This window comes from Eumetopias jubatus, unplaced genomic scaffold (genome assembly GCF_037043125.1).
Source record: "Eumetopias jubatus isolate StellerSeaLion01/CBP00866 unplaced genomic scaffold, mEumJub1_p1.0 scaffold_5, whole genome shotgun sequence".
Lineage (NCBI taxonomy): Eukaryota > Metazoa > Chordata > Mammalia > Carnivora > Otariidae > Eumetopias > Eumetopias jubatus.
In genome coordinates, this window is record NW_028274811.1 from 33,631,707 (window position 1) to 33,654,431 (window position 22,725).

The 22,725-nt window shown below is 47.9% G+C and overlaps 3 protein-coding genes across 5 annotated transcripts; 1 reads left to right on the forward strand and 2 right to left on the reverse strand.

Annotated features, from left to right (window-relative positions):
- Nucleotides 1-1,681: 1,681 nt before the first annotated feature.
- WDR55 (WD repeat domain 55) lies at nt 1,682-7,960 on the forward strand. The gene is made up of 7 exons (XM_028103565.2): nt 1,682-1,960; nt 4,787-4,887; nt 4,974-5,061; nt 5,149-5,328; nt 5,425-5,524; nt 5,608-5,777; nt 5,862-7,960. Exons 1-7 carry the CDS (start codon nt 1,770-1,772, stop codon nt 6,175-6,177), a joined length of 1,146 nt encoding a protein of 381 aa, XP_027959366.1. The 5' UTR covers nt 1,682-1,769; the 3' UTR covers nt 6,178-7,960.
- DND1 (DND microRNA-mediated repression inhibitor 1) lies at nt 6,380-9,183 on the reverse strand. The gene is made up of 4 exons (XM_028103566.2): nt 9,160-9,183; nt 8,909-9,026; nt 8,054-8,515; nt 6,380-7,360 (listed from the first exon to the last, which is right to left on the reverse strand). Exons 1-4 carry the CDS (start codon nt 9,181-9,183, stop codon nt 6,903-6,905), a joined length of 1,062 nt encoding a protein of 353 aa, XP_027959367.2. The 3' UTR covers nt 6,380-6,902.
- A 400-nt stretch (nt 9,184-9,583) lies between these two features.
- On the reverse strand, nt 9,584-22,691 carry HARS1 (histidyl-tRNA synthetase 1). Of its 3 annotated transcripts, none has more exons than XM_028103563.1 (13): nt 22,522-22,691; nt 22,163-22,252; nt 17,369-17,488; nt 15,037-15,132; nt 14,001-14,126; nt 13,229-13,336; nt 12,983-13,081; nt 12,655-12,748; nt 12,356-12,483; nt 12,019-12,261; nt 10,646-10,762; nt 10,325-10,471; nt 9,584-9,991 (listed from the first exon to the last, which is right to left on the reverse strand). In XM_028103563.1, the coding sequence occupies exons 1-13, from the start codon at nt 22,609-22,611 to the stop codon at nt 9,920-9,922; spliced, it is 1,530 nt and encodes a 509-aa protein (XP_027959364.1). In that variant the 5' UTR covers nt 22,612-22,691; the 3' UTR covers nt 9,584-9,919. The 3 variants fall into 3 exon arrangements, with proteins under 3 accessions (XP_027959364.1, XP_087879404.1, XP_087879405.1); XM_088023278.1 differs by having other exon boundaries at nt 9,584-10,134; XM_088023279.1 differs by having other exon boundaries at nt 10,321-10,471.
- Between the last annotated feature and the right edge of the window lie 34 nt (nt 22,692-22,725).

Consider the following 22,725-nt stretch of genomic DNA (forward strand, 5'->3'; position numbering starts at 1 on the left):
CTGCTTTGGCTGAAGGGATAACCTTGGGGAAGTGCCTTGGGGGATTCTTACGCTAAGCCCGCAGGGTGTGGTGCCCTTCAACACCCGAAATGTTTGCCAAAGGCTCTGGCCTCTGAATCATTCCATCCCTAACCTTTTCCTCCTTTCTGCTCATTGCCGGCGCTTTGGTCTGGTGCTCATAAGGATCATCCCTTTTTTTCTGGCTGGGTCCCTAGCTGCCATTGCCTGCCCTGAGCCTAAGACCTCGGATCAGCACATATAAGGAAAGCTAGAAGACCACTTTAACCTTGCCTTGCCTTTGGTCACTTTCAGCTTGATAGGGCAAGAACATTTGAGGAAGGCAGCTTTGCGTATGGCCTCTAGGAGGTTGAAATTGGGCTCTGTCTGCAATAGCACCTAGAATGCCTAGTATCAGACAGTAAAGGACACCCTGGTTTTCATGGTTGTAGGCATTGGTCCCAGTTAAGAAAGAGGTCACAGAGACCTGGCTTAGATGAAGATACTTAGAGGGTCATTAAATTTAAGACCTGGGGGTTGGGGTTTGTGGCTGGCTCAGTCTGTAGAACATGTGACTCTTGATGTCAGGGTCCTGAGTTCAAGCCTTGGGCAACATTGGGCAAAGAGCTTACTTATAAAACCAGAAAACCTGGGGGTTGATGGTCCATTTAAAAAATCCATTTCTGCAGGGGAGCCTGGCTGGCTGGCTCAGTTGGCAGAACATGGGACTCCTAATCTCAACGGTTGTGTGTTAAAGCCCCATGCCGGGTGTTGAGCTTACTTAAAAATAAAATCAGTTTCTGCAAATATCACCAAGCCTTGTGGACATGCCCAGGGTCCTCTGGTTGGCCACATGGTGAGTGACAAGGACCCCCAACACCACATGGCAACTTTTCCATTCACACAGGACATACAGCTTCTCTGAGGTCCCTCACCTCACTTTCATCTCACATTGAGGGGGTTGGGCATCAGTATATAAGATGTCTTAGAAGGCTTAGTAGCACAGTGATGTGAGAAGTTTCTCTGCAGTCCCAGGGGCTTGTGCTATTTGCCCCACCACAGTGTTCCCATCATTATGGAACCTGTGATAACCAGAATGTTCAGAACGTCGACTGTGGTGCCCGTTTTCCTCTTAAGCAACTCCTTGCCAGCTCTGAGCACTGCTGGCCTGGCCCTTTGAGGGTATGCAGCCAAACTGTAGGAACCGGCAGGGCGCTGTTCCTTTGGCCCCGAAGATGTTGAGCATAGGCCGCAGCAGTTTAAGCGTGTGCTTGGCCTGCCTGACGTCCACGACCTCCACATACCGAATTCTCGCGGTGTGGGGCTTTCGTTGCTTCCGGACTAACCTGGAGGCTGCTCTTGGGTGTCACCAAGCCATGAAAGGCTGGCGTCCCCCTTCCCTATCCTGAGGGCAGTAAATCATCCTTACTAGCTGTGGGAGGGAGTCCCAAACTGTCAGCATCGATCAGGATGAGGGGAAAGGACAGTTCCCAACTTTACGTGACGTGATCAAGGACAGCATTGACAGTCGCGCCGTCTACCTGGCCCAGCAAAGGGCCACGGTAACACGGACATGCTGCTCTCTGACAAGGGCCGGGTCCCTGGGATCCACTCCACCCACACTGGCTTGGGCCGACCCGCCTTTGCCCGGCTTAGCGCCACTTCCGGCTCCGCCCCCAAGGCGGAAGTGGAATCTGGGCCGCACCTCCAGGCCAGTGGGAGGGTTTTGGGCTCACGGCTCTACTGTTGATCTGCTCGGAGTCCTTCGGTGCATGGACCGCACGTGTGAGGAGAGGCCCACCCAGGATGGGAGCGACGAGGAGAACCCCGACTCCACGGAAACCCCGGTCCGCATCCGAGACACCCCGGAAGACATCATGCTGGAAGCACCGGCCAGCGGGCTGGCGTTCCACCCGGCCCGCGACCTCCTGGCGGCGGGGGACGTGGACGGGGACGTGTTCGTGTAAGTGCTGGGCAGGGCTCGGGGCTGCGAGATCTGGAAGCTCCTTAGGGATGGAGGTGGGATGAGGAGAGAAAGGTGCAAAGACACAAATCTTGACTCATCTGATCCGATTCGTTCAAGAACATTTGGTTTTAAACCAGTTAACACACAAATCTCTTGAGACAACTGAAAGGAAGACAAAGTGGCTGGAACGTCCCGACAAAGCCCGGAGACAGTAGGACAAGAAGGCGTTCAGGACACTGTTATTTTTCAATGGATTATTTTACTGAGCCTGAAACGGGTTGAATGGGCCCCCTCCGCTTTGCTTCTTGCCTGCTTTAATCTTTAAAAACACAAATCTAACCACCTCTCTTTCTTGATTAAAACCCCTCAGTAGTTTACCTTTGTTTTTAGGATTAAGTCAAAACTCTTTAATGTGGCTTTTAGGGTCTTGGCCATCTGGTTCTCGCTCACTTTCCCCTTACTTTCAGTGCTCATTCATTCTTACCTTTTGAATGTATCTTAAATCCTCAGTTCTTTTGCGGGTTATTCCTTCGGCCAGGAAAACTTTCCCCTCATTTGTATCCACTATCTCTGAGTTCTCAACATCTCTACACTTGCCCTCCCGTTCCCCAGACTAAATTAGATTACCCATCAGATGCTGCTGCGTTGGCACCAGATAACTTTCCCTCATAAACTTCGTATGGTTTGCAATCCTACATCCATTTGTGTAATTATTTGAATGCTTGTCCCCTTCACTAAAAAAAAAATTTTTTTTTCAAACTTTTTGACCTTGCCCCACACCAAAAATAATTTTTGTGTGATGCACCCCGATATTTCCTGGTTTATTACATTGTTATTGCAGGCACACAGACATAAAATGCTGATGGCAGCTCACTAATGGGTCATGACTGGAGTCTGAAAAACACTTTTCTGTAATCTGTAGTCTGTTTTGTTCTCCATTATATCTCCTGCTTCTAGACCATGTTAGGTGCTCAATACGTGTCTGATTTTGAACAAGAGAAGTAGGCTGGAAGCAGTGAAAAGTCATTGAAGGTTTTAACCAGAAGAGTTGTGCTTCAGATTTACTTAATGACATTAAACCTCAACCTCCTCATTAGCTTCAGTCACCTTGGGCAAGTTCACTTCCATATTTTCATCCTCAAAAATGGAAGTAGTGCAGGCATATCTCTGAGATATTGCAGGTTTGGCTCCAGACCGTCGCAATAAAGTGAGTCACACAAATTTTTCGGTTTCCCAGTTCATAGAAGTATATTCTATACTGCAGTCTATTAAATGTGCCTTAGCATTATGTCTAAAAAACAATATACATACCTTAATTAAAAAATACTTTGTTGCTAAAAAATGCTAACCGTCATGAATGAGTCATAATCACTGGTCACAGATCACCGTAACAAATAGAATGAAAAAGTCTGAAATATTGTGAGGATTACCAAAATGTGACAAGAGACACAAAGTAAGCAGATGGTGTTGGAAAAATGGCACGGACAGACGCTCCATACAGGGTTGCCACAGACCTTCAGTTTGTAAAACATGCAGTGTCTGTGAGGCACAATAAAAGGAGGTATGCCTGGACCGACCTTGCAGAGCAGTCAGGTGTATACTGAGCTCAACAAATATGGGTTCCTTTCTATTACTATTCATACTTACTTCATGCCAGACACTTGGGGGTCACTCTGAACCTCCACCTTTACTCACGTTAACATTGCTTCAGTTTGTCTCCTCTTCCCTACCCTCAGCCACTGCCTTTTTGGCAGGCTTCTGACTTCTTCCATGACCATTCTAAAGAGGTTCCTTTTCCCATAGGATTAAATTCATACCCTCTGCTTGGCCTATATGGTCTCAAGTCCAGTCCAACCCAGCTTTCCAGATTCAGCCATTTCACTCTCCTGCCACTGGAACCCTCCTCATTCCTTGTCTCTGCCCTAGAAGGAACATTGATTATCTGCCTCCAGTATCTGCCAGATGAACTACTTATTCTTCGTGACCCAACTCACATCTTGACCTTAGCTTTCCAGGGCTCTTTCCACATGCTAGGCACTGGGACAGAGCAAATAAGGAGACTCTGTTCTGCTCACCGAAACTCCCTAGCAATTAAGTACTTTGTCATCTGGCCCTTTTTGAAGATCTGCTCTGAGGTAGGCACTAGGGATACACTCTGGACAAGTACTTGCCTCAAAGTTGAGCTTCCAGGCTGGCCCTTCTCTGGTCCACCTCCATTTTGATCCTACCTCCTTTTCCGCATGTGGCCACAATATTCTGTAATTAGTTTTAACTTTCTTTAGCTCATGTAGACCTGGAGTACAAGAGCCCTTTTGTTAATTTTTATATTTCAAACTCCTGGGGCTATTCTTTTAAGATTTTTATTTGAGAATGAGACTCAGAGCACAAGCTGGGGGAGGGGCAGAGGGTGAGGGAGAGGGAGAAGCAGACTCCCTGCTGAGCAAGGAGTCGATCCTAGGACTCTGGGATTATGACCTGAGCTGAAGGCGGACGCTTAACCGACTTGAGCCACCCAGACGCCCCTGTTCTGTCTTTAGCACATAGTTCATGCCCTCCGTAGTGGTCCAGATCTAGTATTTCCCCACGCTGGGGCTTTTAAGGATGACGTGGGGTCAGTTCACAAAGAAGTCCTGAACAAATGTACTTTGAATGTGTGCTGAATTAAAGACTGAACATCTGAAAATGGAAAAATGGGATGGTAAGCTCCGTAGGTTTGGTGGTGTATAAGCAGCAGTTCCTAGAGAGGTGGAAGGTTGACTAAGTTGCTCTTTATATTCCATGCTGGCAGGGTCTGGAGTCATTTACTCTTTCTCCTCCCCCTAGCTTTTCCTACTCTTGCCAAGAGGGAGAAACGAAGGAGCTCTGGTCCTCAGGTCACCACCTCAAATCCTGCCGAGCCGTGGCCTTCTCTGAAGATGGACAGAGTGAGTATTGGGCAAGGCAGCCGGCCAGCAATCTGTTGGCAAGGGAGCAATGAGCAGCACCATGACCTGGGCACGTTTCCCCTCAGAACTTGTCACTGTCTCCAAGGACAAAGCCATCCATGTCCTAGATGTGGAGCAAGGCCGACTGGAAAGACGCATTTCCAAGGCTCATGGGTAAGGGGAGCTAATTGTGTTGAGGTCAAGTGTAAGGTGGTAGGTTCCTCCTGGGACAAAATGCTTCAAGAAGCTCTGTGTCTCTAGTGCCCCCATCAACAGTCTGCTGCTGGTAGATGAGAATGTCCTGGCCACTGGGGATGACACGGGTGGCATCCGGCTCTGGGACCAGCGGAAGGAGGGCCCCTTAATGGATATGCGGCAGCATGAGGAGTATATCGCTGACATGGCCCTGGACCCAGCCAAGAAGCTCCTGCTTACAGCCAGGTACAGCCTCAAAGCCGCCTCCCTTTCCCTTCCCTGTTAAAGCTCCCTCCTTCGATGGGAGCTTTGGCCAAGCCTGCTACTCTCTTCTCTCTACAGCGGGGATGGCTGCCTGGGTGTCTTCAACATCAGGCGACGCCGGTTTGAACTGCTCTCAGAGCCTCAGTCTGGAGACCTGACCTCTGTCACTCTGATGAAAGTATATCTCGGTATGGGGGTTGGGAAGTATGATAGGGATCTGTTCTGACAGGGCCCCCACAGACATGGTTTTATTTCCTGCAGTATGGGAAGAAGGTGGCCTGTGGCTCCAGTGAAGGCACCATCTACCTCTTCAACTGGAATGGCTTTGGGGCCACAAGTGATCGGTTTGCCCTAAGAGCTGAGTCTATTGACTGCATGGTTCCAGTCACTGAGAGCCTGCTGTGCACTGGTTCCACCGATGGAGTCATCAGGTGAGAGAGGCCAGGACGGCCCTGAGATCACACGAGGGGCGGACCGAACCAGCCAAGACCAAACACTCTTTTCTCTCTGCCCAGGGCTGTCAGTATCCTGCCGAACCGTGTGGTGGGCAGCGTGGGCCAGCATGCCGGGGAGCCTGTGGAGAAGCTGGCCCTCTCCCACTGCGGCCACTTCCTGGCCAGCAGTGGCCACGACCAGCGCCTCAAGTTCTGGAACATGGCCCAGCTGCGCGCTGTGGTGGTAGACGACTACCGCCGGCGCAAGAAAAAGGGAGGGCCACTGCGGGCGCTGAGCAGCAAGGCTTGGAGCACAGCCGACTTCTTTGCAGGACTGAGGGAAGAGGGAGAAGACTGCACAGCTCAGGCGGAGGACAGTGAGGAGGACAGTGACTGAGGGTATGAGCCGAGGCTCAAGATAGGTCCCCCCCGGGCACGTCTTGCTTCCTGGGCTGGATACCCAGAGAGGCTGCAAACTTGTAACGCTCCTGTGCGGTGCGCAAAGATGCAGAGCCAGAGGCTCGGACGGAGGGCGCTGAGGGGAGAAAGTCCGTCCTTGCGCTGCGGCAGCCGCTCACTCGGCCAGTGTGAGAGAAGCCCACAGCTGGGGCAAGACAGCACGGACACAGAGGTACGCCAACCGGGGGTTTAATATAAATACAACCAGCAGGGAAGAACCCAAAATCACACACACCATAACCGGAATGTCACGTACTGGGGACACAAGGCAGATTTCTGACCCTCTGGCTCAGCCTGAGCTGCCTTCCAAATAAAATCAACAAAGATGACAAATCAAGAAAATAAGAAGTGAGATTCATACAAAGCTGTGGGAGAAGAGGGGGGTGTTTGTCTATCACACAGAGAATGGCCAAGGAATACCGTGGGGCCAGGTGAGACCCCGGGCCGGGAGGGGGAAAGCAAGGGTCCCTCGCCACAACTTAGCCAAACCTGAGCTTTCCCAGGCCTCCTGGGGCCCTGCCCCAGCTGGGAGGCTGTGTCAGAGGTAGGGCGTGGCCCGTGCTCCTCCTCTTTGAGATCAGACGGCGGCTGCCCAGGCCTGCTGGGCTGGGGACTAACACAAGCCCTGCCAGCTCGTGCAGGCTGCCTGTGAAGAGGACAGGGTCACTGCTTAACCACGGTACCTGCCTCAGCTCCAGCAGACCGTACAAGGCTGGCTCCTGACTCCCTCAGTGCCTCTAGCATCCTGGCAGACACAGCATCCTTAGCCACCTCGTGCCCATCCTGCCCGTCCGGGGCCAGCACCACCCAGATGAGGCCGCTGAAGGGCACTGGGTGCCCAGGGATCACCACCTGGTACCAGAAGCGGTGCCAGCCGGCAGGGCCTGTGCCCAGACACTTGGTGAGGAACACGGGGCTGCCCAGCTTCATCCGTTGGCACAACAGCTGCAGGGCAGCCCGAGCCCCTTGGGACTTTAGCTTGTCCCTGGCTGGGGCCAGCCAACTGCCCTCTGGCTGTAGGCTCTGCAGTGAGGGACCCATGAGCTGCTGGCGGAGTCGCTGCTTCAGGTCTGGCTTAAGCCACTCCACTGCCACCTGCTCTCCACAGAGGCGTGACTGCCCTGCAGGGAAAAGGCAGAGACAAGGGGAGGTCTAAGCCCTGGATCCAAGCTCCCAGGCCCTGTGAACCCTTTGGGGTCCACGCGGCCTGTTTAATTTCTAGCCTTCCCATTTCCTGGTGGTGTGACCTTGGGCGAGTTAACTTCTCCAAGCTTCTTTGTGTTTCTTTGAAAAGGGGGTGTAGTAGCTGCTACCTTCTAAGTTTCCTTATTGGAGTGCTGGTGGATGCAGGCTTTGTCTACCTCATAACCATCATAATAGCTAACCTTTACTGTGACTACCTGCCACGACTCAGGAAATGTACTAAGTGCCACCTAATTCTCACAACAGCCTGAGGTAGCAAGCTCTATAGTAGATAAAAGGTAGACTCTGTAGGACTGCCTAGGGCGAATTAATTTCTCTCAAAACCCTCTCTTCGTATCTAAAAGAGGGAGATCATTCTGTGTTTCATTGGAATGTTGGAGACTAAGTTACAAGCTAATGCCTGGGAAGTGTTAAGGTAGATGGTAGGTACCTGGTAGCAGCAGCGGAAAATAAAAATCTGTCATATATAGTATGACGTCGAAAACTCAGACATGCTTTACCCTACGATCTTGCTTTACCCCCTATGCTGACGTAAAAGTGCATGGCGAAATGTGGTTGGCCCCCACCAGCAGCAACCCCCCCTCCCCCGCCCCGCAGCCTTGCCCCCCTACCTTCCACCAGGGCTTTTTTGGCCATGGCGGCGGCGCGGTGCGAGTTGAACTTGAGCAGCGCAATTTGCGCGGGCGCCAGCCCGGGGCTGGGCATCAGCAGCGCCTCCTGCAGGCCGGGACCCAGGGGCTGCAGCGCGAGCAGCAGCGCTCGGCGGCTCAGCCCCAAGGGCAGCCCGTCCACACTCAGCTCGCACTTCTCCGTGCTGCGGCACACGAGCAGCGGGCAGGCCGGCCGCAGCGGGTGGTTGTGCAGCGTGGCGATGGCCGCCTGGGCGCCGCGCCGCGAACTGTAGCGCGCGTAGGCGAAGCCGCGGTTCAGGCCGCTGAAGGTCATCATCAGGCGGAACTCGTAGAGGCGGCCCACGCGCTGGAACAGTGGGATCAGCTGGTGCTCGTACACGTCCTGGGGCAGCCGCCCGATAAACACCTCTGACCCGGCCGGCGGCGGGCTGCCCACCCAGCCTGGGGGAAGGGGCGGGAAGGGGCACCGTCATCCTCCGGGACGGCTCCGGGTTTCCGGCCCGGCCACCCAGCGCGAGAGGGCCTATGAGCAAACGTCCGTGAAATGGGTGCAGCACTCGCACCCCGAGTCGTTGGCATAACCGGCTGCCTAGCTAACAATGCGGCTGGCGCAGAGTAAGTGCACCTTAAGGCTGGCTCCCTCCTCGGGGGCGGGGGGCAAGGTGGGTGGCCGGAGAGCCACAGACAAGTTTCCTCAGCTGCTTGATTGGAAGGGGTGCAACGGGTAGAGATTTCTGCCTGCGGGGCACTGGGCTAGGCCCCTCCCCCAGAGGGTGCCGGTCGGGACCGTGGAGGCTGGCGGGGCCCGGCAGGCCTAGTGGGGCTGGGACGTACCTGGGGGTGGCCCGCCATACTTCCTCTGCCCGTTCACCTGCACCAGGCGGATGCCCGTCTCCCTGACCCACGCCTCCAACGCCGCCTTGTTCTCGGGATTCACCCTCTCACACCACAGCTGAAGGCGAAAAGGCAGGTTGGAATGGCGGATCGCCGCGCCCGCCCCCCACCTCGCCTGTGCAGCCGGAGCCCAAAGGGCCACTTCTCCCTGCGCAGGTGGCGCTTGTCGAGCCCTCTGGCCAGCCACTTACCTCACACTCCCGCTTGGACTGCATGGCTCTCTCGCCGGCCCGTCGGTGCCCCCTTTATAACCTCCTCCGCATCTGCCTCTGGAAGCTTCCCTAGTCCTCCTCCCCCCAAGCTCTCATTGGCTCTGAGCACGACCCCGCCCCCCCAAGGGGGTGGGGATACCCCACTGCACGTGCGCCGCGGGAACCTCGGACCCTCAGGTGAAAGCTAGAACCCGTAACTGGTGAGTGTGCCGGCAGCCCCAGCTCCCAGGGCACGGATGTGCGCTGGAGGCAGGAACCTCAGCAGCACCCTTCACCCCGGGGAGGCGCCCCTGGGGCCTCCTGTCAGTCTTTCTCCCCACTTTCCCACATATCAAGTGGTTGGAATGGGAGGCCCAGGCTCCCACAGGGAAGGCAGGGCTAGACAACAGTGACACAGGCAGGCTCCAGTGGTTGAGTCATTTTATTGGACCTTCAAGGATTAGGGGGGAACATTCCCTCCATCTGGTTAGGGTCCTGCAGTGACGACCATCTTAGGCTCGGTCCCTGGAGCACAGACTGGACTGAGCCCCCAGGACCTCCTGTGGAAAAATTGTGTACTACCTGGCCACTTTTGCCTGGGATTACCAATAAAATAATCATAATAAAAAGTCTCCGTTCTGACCACCATTCAGGTCTTTCTGCTGGAACAGAAGTGTGCAAAGCTGTTAAGTATATATGCAGAGTCTTGTCTTCGCCTCACATGGTGCCAGTCCCACTCTCCCCTGATAGTTTGCTCAACTCAGCAGATGCAAAGGGGCTGGCTTGTTCTCCTTTTGATTTCTTCCACAAGGTCTTCTCTTCGGACGTCCACCTGGCCAGTTTGGGGAAAGAAGGTGGTATGAGCATCTCTGACTCCACTGCTCCTAAGTGCCCACTCCTTCCTTTAGTCATCAGACTTGGCTCAGCTGGGAGCAGAAATGCAGGCAAAGGCAGGCAAAAAGTAGACAGTGCTTCCTGGGGGAGCCAGAGACACAGGGTATGGATGGAAATGGGACTCCTACCCTACCATGACCATAGTAACAGGTTAACCTTTAGTCCTTTCCGAGTGAGCACTAACATGAGTGCCAGGCTTTTGCTCGGGTCTTGAATGGGCATGGCCTGCCATACATCCCCTATCCCTTAGACTTCCTGCCCACCTACCTACCTCTTCCCTGCTGGCCACTGAGCGGAGCTTGATGACCCCATCCTTGAGCTCCTGCTCACCGATGATGGCCACCAGTGGGATGCCTGCCTCCTCACAGTATTGCAACTGGTTCAGCAGCTTTGGGTTCTTCTTGTAGAGCAGCTCTGCCTGCAGGGGACCAAGGCAGAAGATGAATGCTGGCTTCTACTGCCCTCAGGGACAACTTCCTTGGGGCCCAAGTGCTCTTGGCCCTCCTCCTCGAGGTTGCTATGGATGAGTTTTTATTTAGTTTGTTCCTAGCACTCCCGAGTTTGCTGCCACCCTGGGGCCAGCCTCCACTACCTTGATCCCGGCATCCCAGAGCTCCGAGATGAGCTTCAGTCTCTCCTCCAGCAGCTTCTTCTGTGCAGATGCCACAAGCACCTGTGTCTCTGTGGTCCGTACCTTCTCCTCCAAAGCCTGGGGAAGGGGCAGATAAATAAGAGTCAGAGAGCTAGGGCTACCTTCAAGGAGCAAACAGAGCAGGCTGTTGTCAGGATTCTGAGAGACAAGGCCCAACTGCACGAGCTCCACGAGGACAGGGGCCCTGTCTTCTCCCCTAGCAATTGGGCATAAGGTGGCTCCTAGAAGATGTAAGAAATGAACTGACTGGCTTGTACATATGACTTGCCAGAATAGATCACGTAGGGCAAGAGTAAAGGTGGTTTATGTACAGTAACTTCAAACTTGTTTCCTTCTAGTACCTTACGGGTCCAAACGAACATTCACACAGAAGTGATACTGTGAGCTCACCCAGTTCCCACTTACTGTCTGCCCCGTCAAGACACTGTGCCTCTTATACTTCGGCCACAGGGCCCAACCCAGGGTGTGGGTGGACAGGGGGAAAGGGAAAATGCTGCTGCTGCCCCTTGTCTTTTTCTGGAAAACTATTTTGATAGTTCTTAACAACATAAGATACCTACTGGAACAGTGACCTCAACTGGGAAACATGGGTGGTTTCCGCTCCAGAGAAAAGGATGGGAGCACTGGGAAGCTGACTGCCAGAGAATTCCCCCAGGGATGGAATGCAACCAGCCGGTTAAGAGCAGCAGCAAAGGAGTGCTTGAGGCCATGAGGGCCTTCCCTGGTGTTACTCCAGGGGCCAGAGAGTCAAGATAGCCGTCTGAAGGATCCCAAGACCTCAGATACATGCTTACCACTTAGAGACAACATCAGAGTAGTTAGAGCAAGACTTTGGAGTTAGACTGCCCGGATTCAAATTCTGACCCTGCCACTTAAGAGTTTCACAACCTTGAGCAAATTAGGACCTATATGCTTCAGCTCCCTTGTCTAGAAAATATAAACAATACATTTACAGGGCTGTGTAAGAATTTTACTAGATAATGCATGAAAAGCACCAAGCATGGTGCCCAGTACAGAGTAGTAAAATATTAAGCATTCTGTATTCTGAAGAAGATCCGGGTCTTTGGTTACACCAGCTATGGCTTCTGACAGTGCTGAGGGAAGCAGGGACCCAGAGGAAAGGATTCTGTGAAGAATGATCAAAGATCCACAAAGCTGGCCTACAATGGGGTGCGAGTCTGTGAAAGACAGCAACCCTCTTTTTTCTCCATTTCTTTCCAGAGATGCTCCTTGACCAAAATAGTACTATTTGCCCCCTTGAAGATCAAAGAAAACAGCTCACATGCCACCAGCTGCCCACCCCCAGAACATACCTCTAGCCTCTGCTCCACAATGGAAAAGATCCGCTCCACCCCAATGCTGAGCCCCACGCATGGCACCTTGCGTCCTTTAGGGTCGAACATGCCCACCAGTCCATCATAGCGTCCTCCAGCAGCCACACTGCCCACCCCCAGGGGCTCTTCCCCTGCTCGGACTGGGGTTTGTAGCAGCACTGCCTCATAGATCACCCCAGTATAGTAGTCTAGCCCTCGAGCAAGGCTCAGGTCAAAGGAGATCTGCGGAGACAAAAATCACAGTCAGTACAAGATGAGGATCAAGGATCTGAAACCCTGGAGTTCAGCTAAGGTGTCCACCCCCAGCCTGACTCACCTTGTCAGCAATGCCAAACAGGGTCAGGTATTCAAACAGTAGTTTTAGGTCTCCCAGGCCCTCCAAGGCCTGTTTATTTTGGGACAGTTCAGGATCCTGGAGCAGCTCTTCCACCAGGGATACCCCACCTGGGAAGATATCATTTGTGAGCCAGACTGACTGACTGGACTACACATGTATGCATGTGCACGCACGTGCACGCACACACACACACACACACACACACACACACACGGAATTTTGGCTTAAGACTTGAGGCCAGTTTGATGGCTCTTGGAGAGGCAGGATCTGTTCCTCACCATGCTGCTGGACATAGTCCCCAATGCGGTCAGCCACCTCCGGTGCGAGGCCCTTCTCTCCCACCATCTCGTTCTTTACTTCCTCCCAGGACACCTAGGCAGACAGATACCACTAAGGGACCCCTGGGTAGTTCTCCACTGCAGAGCAAGTGTGGGTCCTCCAGAAGTTGCCTTTCTGGGGCTAATCTTCCTTTGGTGAGCACAGACGCACGGCCCCTCTCTCCTGATCTTGTTTTATGTCTTTCAGAGCAGCAGATGATTCTCTGACATAGCTTGGAGATAAAGGAAATGTACTGAGAAATAAAGAGTGAAGTGTTTAGGTCATTACCTTGTCCAGCTTGTCCACCGAGGAGCAGATGGTCCGGAACTTGCTATCAGGAACACCACAGATGGCAAACATCCCATCTAGGATGCGCCGATCATTCACCTGCAGGGACCCAAGGCACAGTGAGGAGAGGATCTTTTGTGTCACCATCAATAGTTTTGGTCACTTGGGCTACTGGTCTCTCTGCACAAGGATCTTCTATGAGAAGCTTGGCCCAACTTTGCCCTCCCAAACCCATTCAGCTCTGACCTTGACCAGGAAGTCACCTATCTGAAGGGAACTCAGGATCTCACACATGATCTTCAGGCATTCTGCATCAGGGATCATGGGGTCGAATTGTCCGGCAATGTCAAAGTCCTGCAGGGAGATGGGTAGGTATGGTCCTCAGGGTTTTAACCTTCTTAAGAGCAGGGCGGGGAGCAGGGGAAGACACAGCCCTGGGAGCTCTGCTTTTTCCCTGTAAAGGCCTATCTGCACTCATGCACACACCACCTTCTTCATTATCTGTCCTATCACCAACCCAGAGGAAACTCCCAGCATTCTTGGGTCTCTTCCCATCCTGGTTTCCCTTCTGTCTACATTCCTTCATTATCTCACCCATCTACTTTTGCTTATTTTCTACTAGCACTGTGGGGGCAAATATATGGCCTTAGTACTGAGCCATTTTCTCTATTTATTCGGAAGCTCTGCCACCACTCTGGATGATCTGATAATTCAAATCCAATTTCCCCATCCTTTGTTGTGATCCAATCACTGTGGTTTAATATAAAGAACAATGGACCAAAAGTTCTACTCCTGACTTTGGCTTTCTTATCCCTATGATCTCTTAATCTTGCTGAGTCTCAAATTTACTCATATGTAAAATGAGGAAAATAATCCCTATCCTCTACATGAAAATGCTAAAGAAATCTAAGGTTAGCACTATCTGGTGCATCCAGTTTGTTCAGTGCACCATGAGTACTCAGTAGATCCTACCAAGTTGAGGGAGGGCCAAGTTCCCCATCACGCCCCACATACTCACACACTGATAGAATTCCCGATACCGGCCACGGGTCATGGCTGGGTTATCTCGCCGATATACTTTGGCTATGTGGTAGCGTTTAATGTTGGTCAGTTTATTCATTGCCAAGTATCGAGCAAAAGGAACCTGATAACAGTTAAGGAGAAAGACCCCTCCTCACACAGTCTGGCAGTTGATTATCACCAGCAACAGAAGCTGGGGTCTAACCTCTCTCTCTGTGTGAGTAAAACCACAACCTGTAAGATTAAGAGCATTTCTGAATATCAGAATCAACTTTGTTAGCACAGCAGAAGTCTCAAAAAAGATTAGGGTTCCTCTCTCTTTGGTTAGTGTCTCCCCTGGACTATGCTGAGCACAGGAGGGGGCCAGGCAGATCGGCCAGAGAACAGAAAAAGGTCTCCGTGTAGGATTTCTGAGCAGATGATTCTCTGAGATAGCTTGGAGATAAAGGAAATGTACTGTTGGTCAGTTAAGGAGAACTTTGCCCACTGGACAGGGCAGGGGAGAGATATTCTGGAGCCAAGGGATTACTGAATTGGAATGGGTTCCCAACATAAAGCTGAGGTCTCACTTGGGATTCAGGAGACTTTTAAGGCTATGTTCTATTTAGCTAAAGTCCCATTCCCGATTTAAAGAAATAAGTTCCAGGGACGCCTGGGTGGCTCAATCCGTTGAATGTCTGCCTTCAGCTCAGGTCATGTTCCCAGGGTCCTGGGATTGAGTCCCGCATCAGGCTCCTTGCTCAGCGGGAACCTGCTCCTCACTCCCCCTGCTTGTGCTCTCTCTCTCTCTCTCTGGCAAATAAATAAATAAAATCTTGAAAAAATAATAAGGAAAGAAAGAAAGAAAAAAAAGAAGAAAAAGAAAGGAAAGAAAGAAAGAAAGAAAAGGAAAGAAAGAAGTTCCCTGATTGCCATAAGCATCATATTTAATCCCACCTATGTCTCGCTATCCCTAAACCTGAGGCTAGAAATAGCCCCAGCCCAATGAGAGCCAACTGATCCAAAGTACCAAGAGCCCAAGTTTAGAAAGATACAGTAAGGTCATAGCGAAGGGAGAGTAGCTCTCCACCCTGGTCCTTCAGGTCATAGATAAGCTTAGAGTCTTCTCCATACTTTCCAGTCAGTGTTTCCTGGAGAAAATATAAAGAAAGGTGGTCACAATGATAAATATAACAATTTAAAAGGAAGTTTTAAAACAAAAACCCACCATCCTAACATGACTGATTCCAACTTGTCTATACTTCTGCTGTCTATCCCAATGCTAATGTATTTGATGTTAACTATAATCAAAAGGAAATACCAAGTTCATTTTCTGCTTATGACATTTGCACTCTGTGACACAGCTAAAGTATTATTTTTAAAAGCTGCATAATACTTCAGTGAGAAGCAGCTCTGTATTTCCTTCCTTCCTAGTGTTACACTGTTAGTTGATTAGGTTATTCCAAAAAAAAAAATGTTCCATAACATTTCAATAAATACACTTTGGTATATAATTTTTTCTTTGGAATATACATATTTTGAGAATTAAACTCCTAAAAGTGGATTATTAGATCAATAAAATGTTTTTATGACGCTTAAAGTTTGAACAATGTCAAAAGGGAAAACTGAAATAGCAGTTCTTGCGATGTGATGCCTTCAATAAGGTGATAACATATTTCACTTACCAGACTGGTGGCAAAGTTTAAAAAGCCTGAAAATTCCCAGTGTGTAGAATTAGAAATACTCATTCATTGGTTGGTGTTATGGGCTGAACTGTGTCCCCTTCAAAATTCATATATTGTAATCCTATCCCCCAGTAACTTCAGAATGTGACTATATTTGGAAATGGGGTCTTTGAAGAGGTAGTTAAGCTAAAATGATGTCATTAGCGTGGGCCCTAATCCAATATAAGTGATGTCCTTATAAAAAAAAGGAGAATTGGACACAGAGGGAAGAAGATGTGAAGAAACGGGGAAGACACCATCTACAGCCAAGAAGCGAGGCCTGAAACAGATCCCTCATGATCCTCCATAAGAACCAGCCCTGCTGACACCTTGTCTTGGACTTCTAGCCTCCCAACACTAAATTTGCTGTGTAAGCCCCCTAGTCTACGGTTCTTTGTTATGGCAGCCCTAGCAAACTAGGAGAATTGGTAAACATAAATGAGTACAATCTTTTGACCCAGCAATTTCATTTCTATGAATTCACCCTGCGGATGAATGCCCACCACTCCAGACATTGTTCTAAGCACTGAATATAGATCAGTGAACAAGACAAAGGTGGTCCATACCGTCACAGATCTTTCCTACCAAGGAGAAGAGATAGGCAGTACACTAAGGCAAGGAAACAAATGAACAGATAATTTCAGTTATAGCTGCTCTAATGGAAATAAAACAGGTCAGTGTGACAAACAAGGGATAATTTATTTATTTATTTATTTATTTATTTATTTTAAGATTTTATTTATTTATTTGACAGAGAGAGACACAGCAAGAGAGGGAGGAACACAAGCAGGGAGAGTGGGAGAGGGAGAAGCAGGCTTCCCGCGGAGCAGGGAGCCCGATGCGGGGCTCCATCCCAGGACCCTGGGATCATAACCCGAGCTGAAGGCAGATGCTTAATGACTGAGCCACCCAGGCGCCCCGACAAGGGATACTTTAGAGAAGATAGTTGCAGAGGACTATTTGAAGAGTGGCATTTTAGTTGAGATCTGAAATTAAAATCTTTAATCTCTATTTTAATCTGAAATTAAAGCCAAACAAAGAGTTAGGGGCAAGGGAGTTCAAGAAGAGGGAAAAGCAAGTACAAAGGCCCTGAGATAGAAACATATTTAGAATGGTCCAGGAACAGAAAGAAGACCAGGGTAGCACAGTTGCCAAGGGGAAGAATAGCATGAGATGAGGCGGGCAAGATAGGCAATGGCCAGATCATGTAGGGCCTTGTAAGCAGAGTAGAATTTGGATTTTGTTATAAATGTAATGTTTTTAAACAGGGAATGTTGCAATCTGGTTTTTTGTTTTTTTTTTAACAGTAAAGAACTGGAAACAATCTCAGGGTCCATGAACAGGAGACCGGTCATATATTTATTCTTTTTATGTATGGCTTGTATGTATCTCAAAACATCTCAAGTACAGGTACCAGGGAATTCATAGAGAGGACCATAACAACTTTCACTAACAAGGGCTCTCTTCTGGAAGCCACCAGCCATGACCACGGCAAATAAAAAGCAGGGCCTCTCCTTCTAAACCAGGCCTGCTCCCCTCCTCATTGGAGAAAATACTGGTCTTTGTCCCCAACAGGAGAGAGACCTCTCACTCTCTTGTCATCTTCTGTGTTGTTTGTATATCCACTCTCCCACCACGCAATTTCTCCTCACCCATCCCTCACCTTTAGTTCAAACACAGGCGTATCAATTACTTCTGCACCATGACGCTTGAAGCAGCTGATGATTACATCAAACACCTTCTCCCGAACAGCCATCTGCCGGGGACTGTAGTCTCTTGTACCCTTGGAGTCCGAATTGGCCAAAGAATCAGGGACGGGATTTAAAAACAAACAGGGAACATTCAGGTCAAAAATATAAAAGCATGACCTCAAAGATGACAAATGCAAACACTGCCCCAAACTTTTTTTCCTACAGGCTCCGGAGTTGTAAAGCAAACACAAACATCTCCCTGGTAATTATCACACCCATTTGCTATCACCCTTCTAAATTCTATCCACTTTTTAGTGTGGTTCTATTTTCTAGAATTCTTAGAATGCTATTTTCTCTTTTTCTTTTCTTTCTTTCTTCTTTCACACTATTTTCTGAGTTTTCCTAAAAACTCTTTTTCTGTGACACCAGAACATCTCCCTTCCTAAGAGAAAACACCTACCTGATGAAAGGTATATAACCAACTCAAACTGGCTTAGCTAGTTGAATTCCCAATTTTTTAAGTAACATTTCCCCCCAGCATGACTTAAAAAAAAATTCTAATAAATACTATTTGTTCTCTAATTTGTTTCTAATAGGCCTATGACATAGGCTGGGCAGATACCTTTTATGGATGAATTACAGGATATTGAAACGTTAAATCATTACCTAAGGCCACTCAGCAGGTTCATGGCAGTCAGGACTAGAACGCTGTTCTTCCCGATCAGAGCTTCTAATCTGGGTGTTTACACCCTACTCTCAAGTCTTTGGTCTCAGGACCTCTTTAAACTTTACTATTTATTAAGGACCCCAAAGTGGATTATACCTATCAAAGTTTATTGTATTAGAAATTAAAACTGTGAACATTTAAGAATATTTATTAATTCAGTTAACAAATAGTAAATCCATTACATGTTAACATAAATAACATTTTAGGAAAATGCAACTACTTCCCAAAACAAAAAAAATTTGGTGAGAAGGGTGGCGGTTGATTTACATTTTTGCTAATCTTTAATGTCTGGCCTAACAGAAGACAATGGGTTCTTATACATGCTTTGTGCATGTATACAATTCTGCTGTGATGTTGTTCTGGTTGCACACAGAAGATCCAGCCTTACAAAGATGTGTAATTGTAAAATAAGGAATATATTTTTTTAAGATTTTATTTATTTGACAAACAGAGAGGAAAAAGAGGGCGAGTATGCATGCGCACACAAGCAGGGGAATCGGCAGGCAGAGGGAGAGGGAGAAGCAGGCTCCTCGCTGAGCAAGGAGCCTGATGTGGGGCTCGATCCCAGGACCCTGGGACACATGACCTGAGCCGAAGGCAGCCGCTTAACAACTGAGCCACCCAGGTGCCCCAAGAAGGAATATTTTAATAAACTTTTCAGCTAACTGTAGATATTCTTCTTAAACTACACCAAAATCCAACAGGTGGTAGTTTCTTAAAGATTGGTTGCAGTGTGGAATCTGAAACTTCAATGAACTTTTCACACTGTTACATTAAAATCCATTACTTATATACGGTACCCAGAATTCACAGAGACAGAAAGAACAGTGGTTACCTGGGGACTGGAGGGAGAGTAGAGGGGGGTAGTTACTGCTTAATGGGTGCAAAATGTCAGTTTGTTATGATAAAAAAAAAAGTTCTGGGGATGAATAGTGATGATGGTTGCACACAATGTGAACCTACTTAATGCCACCAAACTAGACTTAAAAATGGTTTAAAAAGGGGTGACTGGGTGGCTCAGTTTGTTAAGCGTCTGCCTCTCCCTCTCTGCCCACCCCCTCCCCCCAGTGCTCTCTCACACACGCTGCTCTCTCTCTCAAATAAATAAAATAAAATCTTTAGAAAATGGTTAAAATGGCAGATTTCATGTTACATATATTTTACCATAATTTTAAAAATATCGATTACTCCATCTTGTACTCTGAATGAATCTTTTATGCATGCATGATTTTATAATATTATACATTGATCATGTTGAAAATATTGGTTCATTGATAAATTATACAGATCTTCCACTTCATTATATCAGAAAACACATTTGTTAATATCAACACAGAACTCACCAGGAAAGTCTTTAACTACTACACTGGGAAGCTGTCTAGATCATGGGGAAAGATACAGGTTCCCTAAAATCCTAACTTTCACTTGAATGCTTGAATTTTATCACTAGCAACAAATATTGTCAGATGTTTTCCTTGAGGTGAGAAAGCTCACTTCATTTTCCTCAAGATGTCTGCCAAATACCCAAATCTTTAAAACAAAAGTTTGTCTTTCAAATAAAAAAGGTGTCCTGTGAAAAAAGTAGCTAGTTAGCTTAAATTCATGCAATGGCACAAGCGTTTTTCCTACTTTGGAATGCAGCAGAAGTGCTTTATGTATACTTCCCATTTCATCACACAGAATACTAAAAAACTGTACTCAAAATGAGTAATTTTTGAGAAATAAAATGAGTAATTTTTACTGTTTTATCAAGGACATTCCTAAGTAAAATTGATTTTTTTTTTTTAACTGCGAGTGCATGAAAGTAAAGAACATGATGGCTATTAGAATACTGTAGGGCCACTGTCATGTTTCATGCTAAGACACCAGCAGTTCTACTCACCAGTTTTGCATCTTCATAGCAAATGTGGTCACAAAGGCAAATAATGTTTTGGTATAATCATAAAAATAATTTTGACCATAAAAACCTCTTGAAAGAGTCCTGTCTCCATGATACTGAGTTTTCTGTTAATATAAATCACACATCAAGGAATGTGTTTCAACAAATTAAAGTGGATATTAACTCTCCAGTATAATTTCACTTTTTTTTTTTTTAAGATTTTATTTGTTTATTCATGAGAGACAGAGAGAGAAATGCAGAGGCAGAGGGAGAAGCAAGCTCGATGTGGGACTCAATCCCAGAACCCTGGGATCATGACCTGAGCCGAAGGCAGATGCTTAACCGACTGAGCCATCCAGGCGTCCCTAATTTCACTTTCTTTTAAAATAGTATAGAAATTTTCAAACACACATTATAGAGAATAGTATCATATACCACCACGTTATTTACTACCCAGCTTCAATAACCATTAGCATCTGTTATTTTTACTTTATCTAAACCCCACCTTTTTTTTTTCCTGGAGTATTTTAGAGTAAATCCAGACATTATATCAGTTTGTCCCTAAATATTTCAGTCTGATTCTCTAATTCAGGTTTAAAAAAGCCAAAAGGTTTAAAAAAAGCCAAAACACTACAATACCTTTATTACAACGAACAAAACAAACAGCAACCCTTTCATATTATCTAATACCCAAGCCATGTTTAATTTTCCCCAACTGCCTCAAGAATACTTTTTTATGGTTAACTTGTTTGAATTAGATTCTAAATGAAGCCCATTCACTGTATTTGTCTCTTGTCTAATCCACAAGTTTCCTTTCCTTAAAAAAAAAAAAAGTCATTTATTTGTTGAGAGAATTGAATCTTTTGTCATAAAGAACTTTTCATATTCTAGATTTCATTAACAGTATATTCAATGTGTCATTAAATACATTCCTCCATCTCCCATATTTCTGGTAAACTGGTAGGTCAGAAGTCCCGATTAGATTCAGGTTCAATTTTTCTTGGCAAGAATACTTCATAGGTGGTGCTGTGTACTTCTTATTGCATCACATCAGGAGAAACATAATGTCTGGTTGCCCTACTTTTAGTGATGTTAAGATTGATCACTGGGTTTAAGTGAGGCCAGCCTGATCTATCACAAATTCCCCATTAATTTTTCACTAAATAGTATGAAAAACTATTGATAATCACTGCTTTGTGATTTTACATTGTCTCTTTAACCTCTGAAATTAGTTGTGTGTAGAAAAGACTAGCTTAATTGATTTAGGAGCCCAAAGAATGAACTTAAAAAGGCGACACCTCAACACAAGGAAGACGCCTCTCCTTTGGAATCCAATTTCACATACAATTATTGAATTATTTGTTCAGTTCCAGACACATAGTCTCAGCCTCTCAGCGTAAATAAACCATGTGAATAATTAAAAGTCACCAAGAAATGCAATAGTAGAGATATATATGAAGTGCCAAGGGAACCCGGATGAAATGGTAAATAATTCTGTTTATAGAACTTACAAAGACTGACATCTGAACTGAAATCCTGGAGACTGGGCTAGTAATCTCCAACGTCATTCCAATCCACTCCACTCTCCCTCTGTATTTGGTTCTACCCTGGAAACTACCAGGGCTGTTTTCTCCTTCAGGATTTCTATACTCTTACCTGAACCTATCTTCCTCACACTCTTTCCCTGGCTAACTCCCATTCATCTTCGGTCAGTTAGTATATCACTTCTTCAGGGAGGTTTTTTCAGACTCTCTAGTTCTTACTTGTCTCAGAGAATTCTTATTATTTCTTTACATCATTTATCACAATTTATAATTACATCTTCAAGAGTGGGATTATTTGTCCTAAGTCTGTTTCCTTCAGTAGGAGGTAAGCTCCATGAGGGCAGGCTACATAGTTCACCATGGCATACTCACTGCTTCCTATGGTGCTAGGCACATAGTAAACACAATAAATATTTACTGAATGAAAGAAGGAGTAGCAGTACCTGGCATACTCCCCTAAGCACCCAGCTGGCCTAGTTTCTGCCATCACTTTGCTATCTCAGAATGACGCAGACTCCAATTCAGCCCAGCGCCCAGAGCAACTGTTCAGGGAAGCAGGGGCATCCACCCTTGGGAGTGGGGTTAGGGGCTTTCTCCTTAAAGGCATTATATTTACCTTGGGGGTTTTGAGCACAAACTTCTGTTTCCCTTCATCAGGGCCCAGCTGCGCCTTCAGTTTCAGTAGTTTTGCCACCTCCTCCTCGATCTGTGGAGGTAAAGTAGGTGCTGGGCTATCACGTCTTCCCTCCTCAGTCATTCATTCAGTATCCCTCCCTCATCAGAATCTGGGGCCGATCTCTCTCCTCAGGCCCAGCTTTGCTTCTCTCGGGTCCTACCCCGGCCACCTCCCCACCCAGGCTCTGCTTCTCCCTACCGGCCCGGTCCCTTTTCCCACATCTTTCCTCTATGCAGACCACTCAGCTCTATGTCCTCCCTGGCTCTACATTGGCCTCTCCCCTGCCACCTGGGTCGCACCTGCTCAGCGCTGGCCTTCTGCTGCTTGAGGACCCGCACGCGCTCTCCCTGAAGTCTCACTAGCTCCTCTACTGCCGCACGTTCAGCCATACTGAGGCCAACCGGCGATGAGCGCTGCCTAGATCGGCCCTCGGTGCCGCAGCCTCAGCTCGGACAACTTCCGGCTATCGAGTCACTGGTCCGCATGCCTAGAGAGCCTCCGCC